Below are 16,044 nucleotides of genomic sequence, written 5' to 3' on the forward strand. Positions count from 1 at the left end.
AAACACAATTTTTGCAGCATATTTAAAATTTTGTTTTTCAATTTAAAGCTATTCCAACTGTACTTTTTCTTTTGTTCTTCTTTAAATAAGTAAAAAAAAGTAATCCCAAATTAAAATTACATAAATAAACTGTGATGTTCATGTATTTTTTGGGCAAATTTATAAGTTATTGTGATTTAAAGTGACTTCTAGTACATTAAGTTTAAGTACATTAAGTACAAAATAGCACATTTAATGGATATTGCACTTCAAAGCTATTGTAGAGCCTTTTTTTTTTTTAAATAAGTAAAGAAAAAAGGCACATATATTTATTAAGTGTGGGAGTAGAACTTGAAAAAAAATTATTTTGGTTAAAAGGTATTTTAGCACCTTTATTTTGTTTTAGTCAAATAATCACAAAAAAATATTTGGATATTTGAAAAAAATTAACTTAAAATTGCGGCATATTTAAAAGCCCAATTTTTGGGTAAACAAGCACAAAAAATGTCGGACAAAGAAGAGTGAAATTAACCCAATTGCATCTTTATTGAAGTCAACAACCAAAAACTGGAATTTTAACAAACAAACAAAAAAACTAAAGAAAACTAAATTGAAATAAGTACAATTTGAACATAGGAGCCAACCACAGCATGCAGCTTGGTGACATCATCATCATCATCCGTCCAATCAACGTACATGTCGTGATATGAAATTCTATTTACAAACAAACCCCAAACAAATCTACAGTACAACTTTCGGAGCATCTAAACGTCTAAAAACTCAAAGAAAACAACAGAAAAGGGATGACATAATTTAATACAAACAACAACAACAAAAAGACTATTTCGGAACCGCGTCTGCAGACAAGAGGATGGCGTCCATTTTGTCCCGCACGCACGCACTACACTACACACCACCCCACTGGTTCTCATGCAAGCTACATGCTAGCACATTAGCTAAGACGAAAGACAGGACAACTGATTACAGGCAAATATAGGTCCGCTGGGTTTTTGCATTTTTTTGTTTTTGTTTTTTTGTTTTTGTACAAAACAACACTTTTTTGGGGGTAGCACGACGCAGCTAATTCTTCTTCTTGGTGTTTCAACTCGGGCATGGGACAACAGCGCCCCCTCTGGTCTGCAGACATCAGCGACGGTGGATAAAAAAAATCAAGTGTCGAGTTCCGCTAAAATTGCTACAAATCGCCTGACTTTTGACTTTTTGTTGTAGTGGTTAGTTTAGCATACGTTAGCCTGCTAGCTAGGCTACCTCGCCGTCGGTAGCTCCTTTCACGCAGGTTTTTCCATGAGAAAAAAGCAGGCGAGACTGAAACAAAATGAAAGATGACAGGGGGGTTTACATAGAACCCAGTGAAGCCACAAAATTGTATTTGAGGGTTAAAAAAATGGCTTTGACATGCAGTTGGAAAATTAGCGGTCCCTGTTCATACCTTTCACACAGAAAACAGAGAAATGGTGGAGGTCTGTTTTTGTACCTTTGACACACAAGCCAGCAAGGGATATAAAAAAAAAAAAAACTGCATCGACAGGCAGTTGGGAAATTTCCAATTTTGTGTTGGAAAATTTTATACTTAACACCGCAAACATGAGAATCTTTGCTTGTGTATGTGTGAAAGTGTAAAATTTCAAACCAACTGTCTGCACTTTGACACGAGATCCATTTTGTACCTTTCAAGTGGGGAAATCGGCAATTTGTGTTGGTACTTTTCATACAGAAAACAGCAAACACAGGGAGATTTGCTGGGCTTGTGTTAGCATGAAATTTCTGGTCAACTGCCTACGCTTTGACACAGAGAAATAGCATCCATTTTACCCACTATATTTCCTTTCACACAGTCGCTATCTTAACGCTTGTGATGGGAATTTTGAGTAACGTTGAGGAATCGTTGTGCATGGGGAGCTTTGCTGGGTTTTATGTGAAAGTGTGAAATTCCAGGGCAACTATGTGATTTTACATAGAGACACAGCATCCTTTTTTACCCAGGATTCACACAGTCACATTGTGATACTTCCTATAGACAGGAAATTACTGGTGTGTGTCAGTACCTTTCATACAGAAAACAGCAAATGCACTGTTTAAAAAAAACTGCCTGCTTTGACAGGCAGGGTCTTTCACACGGATAACAGGGAGGCAGCATTGCCTTCAACATCCCTGCAGAATTTCATTTCACACAGTCTCTGATACCACCTTTGAAGATGGGAAATTAGCAGCCCATGTCAGTACATTTCACACGGCAAAAACACAAACAAAAAATGAGCCAGCTTTGATAGGCAGCGTGAAAGGGACTCATGACAAAGAGGGTATAAGGGGCTGACTGGAAAACAAAGAAGAATCCCTGAACATTTCACACACACACACAAAACATAACTGTATTGGAACACGGATGTGACATGTGAAAGAAATGTGGACGAAAATATTGGAACACCCAATGAAGAGAAAAGTGAAGACAGGAAGTGACAGTGAAAATGTAGATTTTGGACAAAAGTATTGGGACAACAACAGGACGTGACAATGTGGAGTGTGGCCAAAAGTATTGAGTCACATGCAGGAAGTCAAAATGTGGATTTTGCACAAAAGTATTGGGACATCAAACTGAAAGAAAATGTGGATTTTGGACAAAAGTATTGGGACACTGTAGCATTTGCAGGGGTACCAGCTTCACTCTCCGGGAAGACTTTCTACAACATGTGATGGAAATTTTTGCACTTGTTTTTCAACACCAAACTCATCCATTCCAAGCACACCTGTACAAAAACGTACAATCATGCACACTATTGTCTATAAAGTGGTGGGAGAGAGGGGGCGCCCTGCCAGGAAAGGGGCACATCAATCACGTATATGGAGGGTGAGGGTGTGGGTGAGGCTAGGGAGGGAGAAGGTGGATCAGGACGCAGCCGGGGCTGATTGATTAAAGAATGAAAAGAAATGGACGAGCGCAGCGGGCAGAAGACGAAGACGAGGACATTGAAGTTGTGGAATGACTTTGTGGCCGGCAGGCGGGAGCGCAGCGTTGGCACGCCGCCCGCAACCTCTTAGCCAGATTAGCTTCCCTTTCCACACGTTTGCCCCAGCCAACGGTACACATTTACAGGAATCCTTTGCTGGGATGGGCCAATGAGCCTAAAACAGGGGTGCCCAAAAAGTCCAGTCCGCGGACCATCCTGAGATCTGTGAATGTGGATTATTTCGAGTAGTGCAAGATGGCTGCTTAGTGGTTATCATAAATAACTAGCATGAAGTGTGGTTGCAGTAACTAATAATGATATGTCCAAAAATGTCATGGATTATTATTTTTTTGACTATTTGGATTATTTCTAGTGGTTCTTTTTATTTCCATTTTGCACGGTTGTAATGTCTGCTTTTGTGTGACAAATGTGTCATGGACTTATTTCTTTACTCTGTGATTTAAGTGGTTGTGTTTATCTCTACTGTGCAAGGTGGCAGTTATCAGGAATAACTGGCAACAGAATCCATCACATTGATGTGTCTATATTGCACACACTTATATGTCAGATCAAAAAAAATGTAAACTGTGTGGATTACTTTATTTCTATTTTGCACATTGGCGGTTATCATTAATAACTTGTTTGATCCGCTTTCACATTAATTATATGATGACGTGCATGACAAACCTGTCATGGACTTTTTTCTTAACTCTGTGGATTATTTCGAGTGGTTCTGGTTATTTATATTATGGTAGGTGGCGGTTATCAGGAATATCTGGCAGCAGAAGCCATCACATGTATGTGTCTATATTGCACACACACGTCCAAGCAACTTTTTTTTTTACTCTGTGGATTATATCCGCGTTTCCGTTCATTTATATTGTGTATATTGGCGGTAATCATGAATAACTGATTAGAGCCACTTTTACATCAATTATATAATGATATGTGTGTGACAAACCTCTCATTCATTTTTTCTTTACTTTGTGGATTATTTTGAGTGGTTGTATTTTTATTGTGCAGGTGGCAGTTATCAGTAATAAATGGCAAGAGAAGGAATCATTTTATCCATATGTGTCTATAATGCAAAAAAATATGTCCAAGTAACTTTGTGTTTTTTTTTTTGTGTGTGTGTGGATTATTTCTGCCATTTTGAAATGAAAAACTGGATTGTTGGTCACGTTTGTCATGTTCTCTTTTCTCTGTGGATTATTTCTGGTCCCACTGGTAATTGTCAGGCAACATGAATAAGTGGCGAAAGAAGCGTTTGCATATTCATATGACGTGTCTACATTTGACATGCATATTCCACCTGAATATTTTTTCTACTTTGTGGATTATTTCTAGTTGTTCTGTTTATTACATTTGTACAAAGTATTGAATGAAATATTGTATTACAGTGTATCATATGTACGTGTGGGTGAACAAGAATGTCATTTATGAATTTTGACAGTTTGGATTATTTTGTAATATTTTTGTTTATTTCTGTTGTGCATCCTTCCTTGTACATTTGAAAAGCTAATAACCAAAGTTTGGACACCCTCTGTTTTATTGCAAGTGGATTAATGGGTGAATTTCAGCTATAGTTTGGTTTATTGGGCAAAGTGAAGACAAAAAAAAAAACACGCAACTCACACACATCCCGAAAAAGTATTAAAAATATTGTTTAAGTATAGGGCCACACTCAAAAGAAAAAAACAACAACATAAAACTCAATTTTATCTGAATATTATGACTTTATTCTCATAACATTTTTTTCTTTGAAAATTATGACTTTATATCTTTATATTAATATTCATACTTTAAAAGTATAAAAAAAAATAAAGCAATACGAATAAAGTTTATCACCTTAATTGTATTTTTGTCTAAAAACATCAAATTTATATACTACAACTTTATACAACATGTTTGTCTTTTTTGTATATTATTTGTTTTTTGAAATTCTTTTTAACTCGAAAAGTTACAATTGCACTATTTATTCTCAGAAAATTACAAGCCATTTAAAATTTTAAAAGTTACTTTTTGAGAGAAATTTGTTTAATTTTGTGTTATTTTTTTCTTCCCTAAATTATTACTTGCACCTAAAAATATCTAAATTTATTGTCAGAGTATAGATATTTTTTCCTTTCAGTGAGGCCCCAACAATCCATGAAAAAACAAAAACAAAAAAAACAAAACAAAATAATGCAACAAGAAGAAAACCAATACAAATATTTGCAGTTGAAGTTAGTTTACAATGCAACGCCATTGTTGGTACTTCTTAATATTATTACATTTATGTTTTCCTTTTTCAAATACTCTGCACGCATGTAATAAAAACAGGCAACCAGAGTATTCGAGGAAGTGGGATACATGAGCGAGGAGTGTTTTTTTTCTTCTTTTTTTCAGTTTTCTATTTACAGGCGCACACACCCGACATCGGTTCCGTCCAGTAAAAAGAATGCTTATATTTATATATATATATTTATATATATATATTTATACGTGTACATGTGTGTAGTCTAGGTGGCGGGGCCTCGGTTGGGGTGGGGGTCACGGTGGCTCGTACCATTTTCTTTGAGGTGGGGGTGGTGAGGATGTTGTGGGAGTGTGTGTGTGGGGTTAATGTGGCAAAGGGCTCGGGAAGGAATGTGAGTTACAATTTCGGAGCTGGTTAGAAAAAGGGTCGCCCGGATCCAAACGTAACAATAACGTGTTAGTAAGTCATCGCGTGTGTGCGTATGCGTGTGTCTCAGTGCAATTCTCACGTCCCTGTATCGATGCAAAGTCCTCAACCCCAACTTCGCCCTTTTCTCAACCAACTGAGTGTGGTGAAAACAAAACGGAAGATAGTTCTTTCCTCCTCTTTCCTTCCTTCCTTCCTTCCTTCACTCCTCCTTCCTTCTCCTCTTCCTCCCTAGATAAAGTACTCTTTCTTGTCCTCGGCTCCGGAGTTTCCGCCCTCGGCGTTGATGATAGCCGTGTCGGCGTCGGGGGCGTCGTCCGAGCCTTTGGCCTCGTGGGTCAAATACGTTCCTAGGAAAAGAGTTGCAGACAAAAATTAAGGCTCCATTGCCAGGGGGACAAAACATGGTTAAGGCTTCGTTAAGATGACGAACATAACAAGCAAAAGCCCATCGAGGGCAAAAATTGGAGATGAGAAGCTTCATAATGAGGTGCGAGTTCTTCGAAAGGGATCAACATTCACTCTCTGGATTTGTTTTGGATTCAGGGCAAGTGACGTTACACAAGATAATAGTAGATTTATTCATTTAGCCCTTGGTCATTTTGAAATTTGAATGTTTTTCGAAAATGATCATTTGAAAGTTTCATTTTGCACTGAAAACTGTTTGCTGAAAAGTAGTGCAGTAAAAATGCAGACATTTTCACTAACATGATGAATAATCGCAATTAACGATAGTGATTACAATATGGATGAAAATAATCGCGATGGTCAAAGTGACAAAAGTCTTAACAATTATGAATAAAATTCATTATATTCTCTCAGAGATGGTGATTATTAAAATGTGTGCACCTCACAACAGGATGGGAAAATGCTAATGTTATTGTGAGACAGCTAGATGGACCTCATTGTTAATTCCCCCTTTTTTGTGTGTGAAAATTATTGTCCCTTATTCAAGTTATTTTAATTTGACCTGATATGGGCGATGATATGATTGTGATTAGTGATCGCAATAAATTTCAGTTCAAACAGCTGTGAGTATTTACTAAATCAACTATAGCAGAAACGTGCGTGACAACAACCAATCAGTCGATCTTTTCTTGCCCCGCTTTGGTTTGTCTTTCAGTTTTTATTTGGTTTAATCTGTAAAACACAAAAATAAAATGTTTGTTTATAACGTTTGCTGTCACACAGCTGTTCTAACATTGTGTGAAGCTCTTCTTTGCTTTTACCATATGAGCCTCTCCTTTTGGAGCATCTCGTAATGCAGTCAATGCTGCCCTCTGCTGGTCACAGTTAGACTTTTTAACTATATTACACCAAAATACATGCTTTTACATTTGTCTACATTTGCTGTCATATTATTAAAATTATTAAATTTACAATTATTATTATTATTATTAAAATTATTTAAATATTTTTCCAAGTTTATATTGTTATTATTTTTTTAATTTGCAGTACTTCTATGTTAATAAGATGTGGAACTAATCTCTAGTTTCTTTAGTTATAAGTAAATATGCTTTAAAACTGGCAGTTAAAATAAATAGAAACAAAAATCCCGATTATAATCAAAATTAGATGATATGAAAAAACATATTGTAAATACAGTATCACTATCTATATTTTTATGCCATTTTGCCAAGCTATATTTGTTCCCTTCTCCTTTCTTTTTTTCTTCTTTTTAATTCATGGCAACAATTATTTGTAGATTTTTGCTATTTAACTCATTCACTGCCATTGACGGTTATTGACGTCAAAAATTCATTTGAACTATTTCTGTTAGTTTAACATTTTTTTCCACTTTTGTTAACAAGAGTATGAAAACCTAGAAAAAAATGTTTTATTGTACATTTAGAACAGATATCTGTCTCTGTCTCCCGCATATTTTCTTTGTGTAGAACCTAACAAGTGTTTGTGTGCATGTGTGACTGCACCAGACCTTTGTGTCTGATGAGGTATCTCCCAAAGACGATGAGGAGGCACAGCAGGATGAAGACGATGACGGCCACCACGCCGCCGATCACCGCGTGGTCCACCCCCGATGATGTCGACATCGCCGTGGGGTCTGACGAGGCCAGGGAAACGAGGAGAGGAGGAGAGCATGGGAGAAAGGGACGAGGAGAGGTGATGAAGGTGAAGTAGTGAGGAGAGGTTGCGAGGAGGTGAGGAAAGAGAGGAGGAAAGGAAGTGAAGATGGACAAGTAAGAAGCGAGGAAGGAAATGAGGAGGTGAGGAGAGGGAAAAGGGGATGAGGAAGTAGGAGAGAAGAAAAACACAAGAACACAATTACAATAGAGAAACACATTGAATGGAATACAACCTATCAGTGTTGTCATTATTGGGGGACGTGAAACTGTGTTGCAGTGGCGGCCATTTTGGAGCAAAAAAAAAAAGAGTTGAATAACGGTTTAGTTTGTTAAAAGTATTTATATGTTCCACCATGCACTTTGTGCATGTGTGTGGACACACACACACACACATGCACAAAGCGCACACCCGGGCACGGAGGTGATGGGGGTGCGCTGACGAGGCGAGACTGCCAATGAGGCCATTAATCCCACTTGTCAGTGTGCACGCGCACGCGCACGCGCACACTGAACACAGTGTAATTGACCAGTACCACTCAAAGGGTCATGTGTTGGTAGAACGTGTGTTGCCATGAAACATTCATTACTCACTCTGTGTGCGTGTATGTGAGTGTGTACTGACAGAAACACACAACCACATAGACATACATAGACACGCAGAACACACACAAAGAAATAGACCTAATGGGGAACACTCAACACACAACAACATGAAAGTGCACATCAACTCGCAGTCCACAACGGTACACAATCAAATGAGATCAATACAAGAGTCGTATTAACAGCAAGACCTCCGCCAAGGCCAAATGATCTTGTCCATCTGACTGGTTGGTGAGTGCAAAATGTTGTGGTTCCACTATCATCCTGTAGGTGACAGTAGTACCCAAAACAAAATGGGCAACTAGCTACCTACCAGCCTAACTACACAACCAATGTACAGTACCTAACCAACCAACTAACCTCTGTAACAGCTACTTACCAATCTAACTACTACCTACCTACTTACCTACCTACCTTCCTTCCAACCCGTCCTACCTAACTACCCACAACCTACCCATATAGTGTACCCACCAACCTACCTGTTTAGTTGTGTACATATCAAACTACCTACCTACTTGACTGATCAATAATCTACAACAAACCCACGACTCACCAACCTATTGAACTAAGCCATTGACCAACAATCTACTGTACTTACCCAATTAACTGCAGACCGACTCACGTCACCTCACTACTATTACTCAACCTGACCTACCATACTACTGATCTATGACCAACCTAACGACCAACCACTCGAACTAACCAACCAACCAACTGAACAATTACCTTTGTACCTACCTACCTACCAAATAAACTCCTTACCTTATCTATGACAGACTGACCAACAACCTATGTACCAAACAAATTACCTGCATACTTACCTGCCTGACCTACTTACCCACAACCTACCCATCTACTGTAGTCACCAACCTTTTTAGTTTCATACATATCCACCCACACTACCTACCTATTTGACCGATCAATAATCTACGACCAACCCACCGACCTATCAAATTAAGCAATTGACCAACTACCTACTGCATTTACCCAATTAACTCCCGACCTACTCAACTTCACCTCACCACTACTACTCAACCTGACTTACCTTATTGACTACTGATCTATAACCAACCTAACCACATGACCTAACAAACTGAACAATAACCTTTGTACTAATTAAGCAACCTTCCTAACAACTGAGATCTATGACCGACTGACCAACTAACCAACCAACCTAACCAACTACCTACATACTTACCTGCCTGACCTACCTACCCACCATCTTACCTTCCTACTGACCAACCTAACTATACTCTAAAATCGACCTACCAAACTACCAATCAACAAACCAACCAGCCAACTACTAATCTAAATTGCAACGTACATACATGCCTATCTTACTAACTTAAACTCACCTACTTAGTACCTACATACCCACCTATAACCCTGCGTACTTAAATACATACCGAACGACCACCCTTCCTTAGAACCTACAACCTGCTTACCAACCAGAAGTGTCAAGTCCGGTTCCAAAAAAGTAAAATCCTTGCCACAGTTTGGCTTTAGCCACAGGACGTAATGCTCCTGGGAAGCTCGTTACCTGCCGGTTGAGTGGAAAGCCAGACTGTGGCAGGATTTTTACTTTCTGGAAGGGAATTTGACACCTCTGTTACCAAACAATCAACTGATCCATCTACCAGTATATCTTGATACAACTCTTGAACCTCATCGGATCGTGACACTCAAGTTGTGCCTTGTACAAGCACCCAGGTGACAATCAAGTGACAAACAGGTGCGGGTTGTACCTGCGATGTTTTCAGCAGCATCTTGGTGAGTGGATGAGGAAACGATGGGATGATTGTTTGGTGTGTGGTCATGCGTGTGTGTGTCATGGTTTTGTGTTTAGGGATTATCACCGGGTGGGTGTGGTGGTAAGGAGGGACAAAGAAAGAAAGAAAGAAAAACAGCAGTGAAATCCCGACATGCATACAAAGTCCTTGTCTCCATGGCGACAAGTTGAGCAACAGTGTATTTATTTGCCATGGTGGGCAGGGGCCTCGCACTTGATGATGTCATTTTTATTTGTTATTTTCGTTTTTACCTGTGGGGGTGACATGTCCGTTCAGCCCGTCGGAAACTGAGGGAGTCAGGGTGGAAGGGGAGAAAGTTGGAGGTGTTGCGGAGGAGTCGGGGTTTACGGTCAAGTCTGGGAAAAGGTCGTTGGCAAGCGCGGTAGAGGCGGCGGTAGAGGCGGCAGTAGTGGCGGCAGTAGTGACCGGTGCAGTGGGCGGAGTGTCGGTTGGGGACTCGGTTGGGGACTCGGTTGGGGACTCGGTTGGGGACTCGGTTAGGGACTCGGTTGGGGACTCGGTTGGGGACTCGGTTAGGGACTCGGTTAGGGACTCGGTTGGGGACTCGGTTGGGGACTCGGTTGGGGACTCGGTGGAGGAAAGCTCAGGAGGGGAGGACGTGGGATTGGTCACCACAGAGGAGAACGTGGGCGTGGAAGTAAAAGGAGAGCTTGTGGAGTCCGTGGGGTCAGTGGGATCTTTTACGGGAAAGGGGCGGGGAAAATGCGCAATTATAGAAAAGGTGGCGGACCGTACAATAGAGGAGAGAATGGGGAGCGAAGCGCGAGGCAAAAGCGTTTGGAAGTAAAGCGAAGGCAACGCGGTTGGATAAGAGGAAACAAATGAAAGAAAATTAGATGAGAAAAAAAGATGGAAAAACAATCCAGGACTTTTCATTAAAAATTCTTACTATTCGTTACTTACCTACTTATCTAAACTGATCTACATACAAGGGATATGACGGCACAAAACCAAGAACTGTTCGGTGTACATTGCAAAATGTAATTTTTTGTTGATAACCCCCCCCCCCCCCTCTCTCACCCCTCGCCCGTGGCTAAGCTAAGGACTCCTAAACTAACCCGGGCAGATTTTTGGTCTTACTCCATTACGAGCAGGCTTAGCACATTTTCTGGGGGAAAACCTTGCCTTCAAAACATTACAGATTATCCCCAATACTTAAAACATTCCCCCAAAATTCCTGCTGATTGTTACTTTCCTACCTACAGTTCCTAAAAACTGACTGCATACAGCTAAATACCTACCTAATACCCTTCAAAACCTCAAAATAGAATCTCCAACTTTCCCTAAAAGCTTCCCGAAATCGTACCTTGCACCAACAGCGTGTACTCTCCGACGCTGCTCCCGATGCCGTTGTCGGCGAAGCACAAGTACACGCCGTTGTCCGACTTGTTGAGCGCCTCGAAGCGCAGGAAGGTGTCCTCGGTTTTGGCCAGCGGGGGGAGCTCTCCGTCCTTCTTATCCCAAATATAGGACGACGGCCTAGAAACCACAAATAGAGGGGAAAAAAGTTCAAAAAGAGAGTAAAAATGAAATCAAAAGCCAGCAGGCGACAAGACTATGAGAGGACAGGACAGCCGTTAAACGAGAAGATGAAAGGCAGGATGAAGAAGTGAGAGGATGAAGGGTGGATGCGGGAGAGGAGGGCGGATTAAGGGAGGACAAGAGAACAAAGATCGGCGTTTCGAATGCTAGCGAAAAATCCATTGGGTGATGAGAGCGATAGCGTCGGTGTTCCTTGATAAAAGAATCAATTATGCAAATGAGACGCTCCTTAAGGCGCTTGGTGGTAATTACAATGACGGCCATCCGGGACGCCTGAGAGAATGAAAAGAGTGCCCCGCCGCCCACAAAAAAAGGGTAAAAAAAAAAAAAAAGAAGAAGAAGCTTCAATTAGACCTGAAGGCTGTAACTCCAGGAAGAAGGCAACTCCAAAACCAAGAAACAATCTTCAACCAATTTAAAGTTTTATTAAACATCACCTTCAACAACTGTCAAGGTGACGTGTAAGTGGTACCAAATGGTTCGATTGAACCCTACGGGTTCGCTGAGTCAGTCTCAGGGGTTTAGCGGAGGTCACGACACACGCCTGACTCAAATGATTTGTGATGATACACCATGATTGGCCATCAATTGGATGCAGGTGATCACGCTACATTTCTTGGCCTATCTGTACTGCAGGGAATTTGGTGCGCTCAGTAGTCGACTTGTGGCTGTTGTGATGTTACATTGTGTGATTTCTTTATGATTGTAATACCTTCATACTATGTCAAGCTAAAACAGAAAGTGGTGGGACAAATTTCCGCAATATGAATTTACATGTATAACGGAACGTATGGTGTTCCACAGGGTTCAATTCTGGGCCCTCTGTTGTTTTCATTCAATCTGCTGGCCCCGGGTTAAATCTTAAGCAAACAGCTGAGGTTGTTTTAAAGTGCTCTATAAATGTTGAGTAATGGGAGTCAGCATACTAACTGCAGGATTTGCAATGCCAAGTTAAGCAATTCTAGTCAGGAGCAACTAACTGGCTATCTAGCAAAACTGAAGGAACTTAAGTACATAAATAAAATAAATTCAAGGTGAAGAGAGCCACATTTGCTGAAAAGACTACTCGCCCTGTTCCAGTAAACCCCATACCTATGTCTTGAATTAGAAAAAAATAAAATAAAATCACATTTAATTTTTTAATAAAGAAGGGTTCGTTGAATGTGCACAGGAACAGGGTGAGGTTTAGTACCTCCAACATGGTTAAAAACTACTGTCTGCACTAAACCAGCTAACTGAGAGACCCCATGACTGAGCCCAAGCTTGCCTGGTTTAACAATTAAGACACCTTTGCTCTTTCACATGGTGGCGACTTCTGGGCAGATTGATCTCCATGACTACGAGACGTCACCCTGGTGAGAGCGCAAGCAATATTTTGGTCTCCTTAGCCACCACAACTAACTAATTAGTCGCAGCAGTCATGGCAACGCCCACCAGTGAAATAGACCCTTAAATACTTTTACTACCAACTGACCTACTTTTCTACCAACCCACCTTCCTACTGACATAACCTACCTGCCTAAATGCCAACCTACCTATTGTACATAACTAGCTACTTTTTTTCTTGTCCTACCTAAACTGGCTAAAGCCTGACACGTCCTTCACCTGTTGCGTGTAGAACTTGTACAGGAAAGTAGCAGGATTACTGTCGTCGGTAACCTACACATCTGATCTCAACTTCACTTTAGCCAGCCACTTTTGACTGGCACGTCCCGGTGCGACATTACTGTTTGCTGATTTCACATAAACAAAAAGTGCATTGAAATGCAACGGAGAAAAAAAAGTGCAGCATTTGCTCTCATTGTAGGATTTTTTTCTTTCCCTTACAGGGCAACAATCACCTTAAAAAAAATGCAACAATCAGCCTTTTAAAGATCTTGACCTGGGTTGCTGCTTTTTTTTCTCTCTCCGGCGGCATCGGCAACATCCGAGCGATTAGCAGGCCGCTGCCGGGACCATAAAACGCACATTGACTTTTGAGCGTAATGTTTCATAACAGCCACTTACAGACGCTAAATGCCGACTTAATTGTTTGCTTAATTGCAGACGATCTGTCACTGCAAGTGGGACGGCGGTGGACGGGGGACGGTGGGGGATGGCGGGTTCGCACAACAACAGCCCATCGCCTTTTACGGCCAGCAGGAGACCCTCTTCCCTCTTTCTTCTCTGGGATTATTAACGTTTATGCGACTGTTAATTATTTTTTATTATGGCTTATGAATATTATCCTCAGTTTTGTTTTTACCTCTGCCAACAATGTTTGCCTACCGTACTACATCTGCATAACTTGAAACAAAGACACATATAGATGGATAGTTTTATAGATAGACCTAATCTACCTACCTACAGATCTACTTACCAAACCCTAAACAACTACCTACGAACCGACCTACTTTTCTACCAAACCAACTTTTTTTCCCAACTTACCTACTGTACTTGCCTGCCTGCCATCCTAACTACCTATCTACAATACCTATTAACCTACCTACTTACTGGCCAACCAACCATTTTACCTACCTACCTACCTACCTACCTACCTACATACCTACTGGCCAACCAACTTTTTTTTACACTCTGAAAACAGTTGGGTCAAACGTAACCCAATTATGGATACAAAATGGACCGATCCACTTAAACGGTAAATTTGACCCAACTTTCTGGGGTTGTTTTATACAAAATAACCAAATTTTGTGACCCAAGTAAAGGATCTGATCAATGTTTATGAGTTGTTTTACACTAAATAAAACGATTTCTTGACTCAAAGTTGGGTCAAATTGACCCAAGTAGAGGATCGGTCCATTTTTGACCCAACTGTTTTCTGCCTGCTTACCGAACTATACCTATATATAATACCAATCTACCAACCTACCTAAATACTGGCCAACCAACTATTTTACCTACCTACCTAAATTAATACTTACCAATAGGCTGGTCAACTGACCGACCAACTGTCTTTCCTATCTACCAACTGAACAAACCCACCCACCAGCCAACTAACTGGCCAATCAACCTTCATTCCTACCAATCTACATATTACCCCGATACACTGCACTTACCTATCTAATACCTACCTGCCTACCCTGCTAAATAACTACCTACCGACCAAACTACTTTCCTATCGAAATAACTTAGTCACAGTATATCTACAATACTTAACGACCAATCTACCCACCAATCCTAACGGATCTACCTCCGAACCGACTGGCCAACCAACCAACTGTCCTTCCAACCAAGCTACCTTACCTAATCAACCACTTCCTTAACTACCTACCTTCCTACCCACCCAGCATACCTACCAACCTGCCTACCTAAAATAAAAACTTATGTTAGGATTAAAGAATGTAAAGAAAACTAAGTGCTGGTTCAAATCTCACTTCTGACTCCTAGCACCTTGAGTAATTTGACTTATTTCAGCAACCCCACCCCCCACCAGCGCCTCCCCATCATCCCATACCACCTACCCCCCAGTTACTATCTGATCCATCTGTCAATCAAACTGACAGCAGGGAGTATGTGTGTATGTGCTATGATGGAAAAGGCCCGAGTAGAGATCATTATAGGGAAGGACGTAAGTGGGAGGTGGGGGGGGGGGTGACAAGATGGAAGGGCGCAAATTGGCGGCAGGTGAGCCAATAGGGAGGGGAGGGACGGGAAAGCGCGGATCGATGAATGCGGGTGGCCAGAAGCTTCATCTATAATTCAGAAAGGCCACAAGGAAAGAGAGTGTGCATTTGACTCATGATGTGTTTCCGAGTTTGTGAGTTTTGCAATACATTGTGTATATTTCGTTTATCTGCCCGCAGGCGGCCGATTAATATTTCTTGGGGTTAATGACATGAGGTAATACATGTAACTAGTGGATCAGTGGTGTACTGTTTCGATTTGTTGATCCCACTTCTGACTCCAAATACCTCGGGACAGCTCATCAGATTGTTGTATCATTGTTTACACAACCTGAAACGACTAATATCAACACATTGGCTAGCGATAGCTTAGCGTGCCACCCCGATAGCTCATGGGCAGAGTTGGATGGAATCCTACTTCTGATACCAAATAACTTGGGGTGGTGGTGGCTCATTGAATTGACAAGTCATTGTAACCCAGCTAAACACAGATGCTCGACCCAATACCACATGGGGTGGGCATGGGATCGAATCCCACTTCTCACACCAAATACCTTAAGGCAGTGATCGATTATTGGATTGACTTGTCATTGTAACATTTAAGGACAGGCGGCTAAAAATGACTAAAATAAACACACATGCTATTTTTAATCAGAAATAGGAGTCCAACCCACTTCTATCACCAAATATTTCAAAGTGGAGATGGCTCATCGTTTTGATGCATCCGTGTAAATGTAATGCAAAAAAGGCCAAAAAATTAGAAAACTAAACACA

The 16,044-nt window shown here is 40.8% G+C and overlaps 1 protein-coding gene across 2 annotated transcripts in view; it reads right to left on the bottom strand.

Moving 5' to 3' along the window:
• Window positions 1-501: 501 nt before the first annotated feature.
• Window positions 502-16,044, bottom strand: part of cadm3 (cell adhesion molecule 3) — a 134,735-nt gene continuing 119,192 nt past the window's right edge. The window contains exons 9-13 of one of the 2 annotated variants that reach the window (XM_086077302.1): window positions 11,412-11,584; window positions 10,336-10,782; window positions 10,040-10,060; window positions 7,547-7,672; window positions 502-5,960 (exon numbers count right to left, since the gene is read on the bottom strand). In XM_086077302.1, coding sequence (XP_085933428.1) covers window positions 5,842-5,960; window positions 7,547-7,672; window positions 10,040-10,060; window positions 10,336-10,782; window positions 11,412-11,584 — 886 coding nt within the window. In that variant the 3' untranslated portion in view covers window positions 502-5,841. The remainder of the gene's footprint in view (window positions 5,961-7,546; window positions 7,673-10,039; window positions 10,061-10,335; window positions 10,783-11,411; window positions 11,585-16,044) is intronic. The other variant, XM_086077303.1, reaches the window with a different exon arrangement.

The sequence above is a fragment of the Leptonotus elevatus genome, chromosome 1, assembly GCF_054856555.1.
Source record: "Leptonotus elevatus isolate MCC_2025b chromosome 1, RoL_Lele_1.0, whole genome shotgun sequence".
Classification (NCBI taxonomy): domain Eukaryota; kingdom Metazoa; phylum Chordata; class Actinopteri; order Syngnathiformes; family Syngnathidae; genus Leptonotus; species Leptonotus elevatus.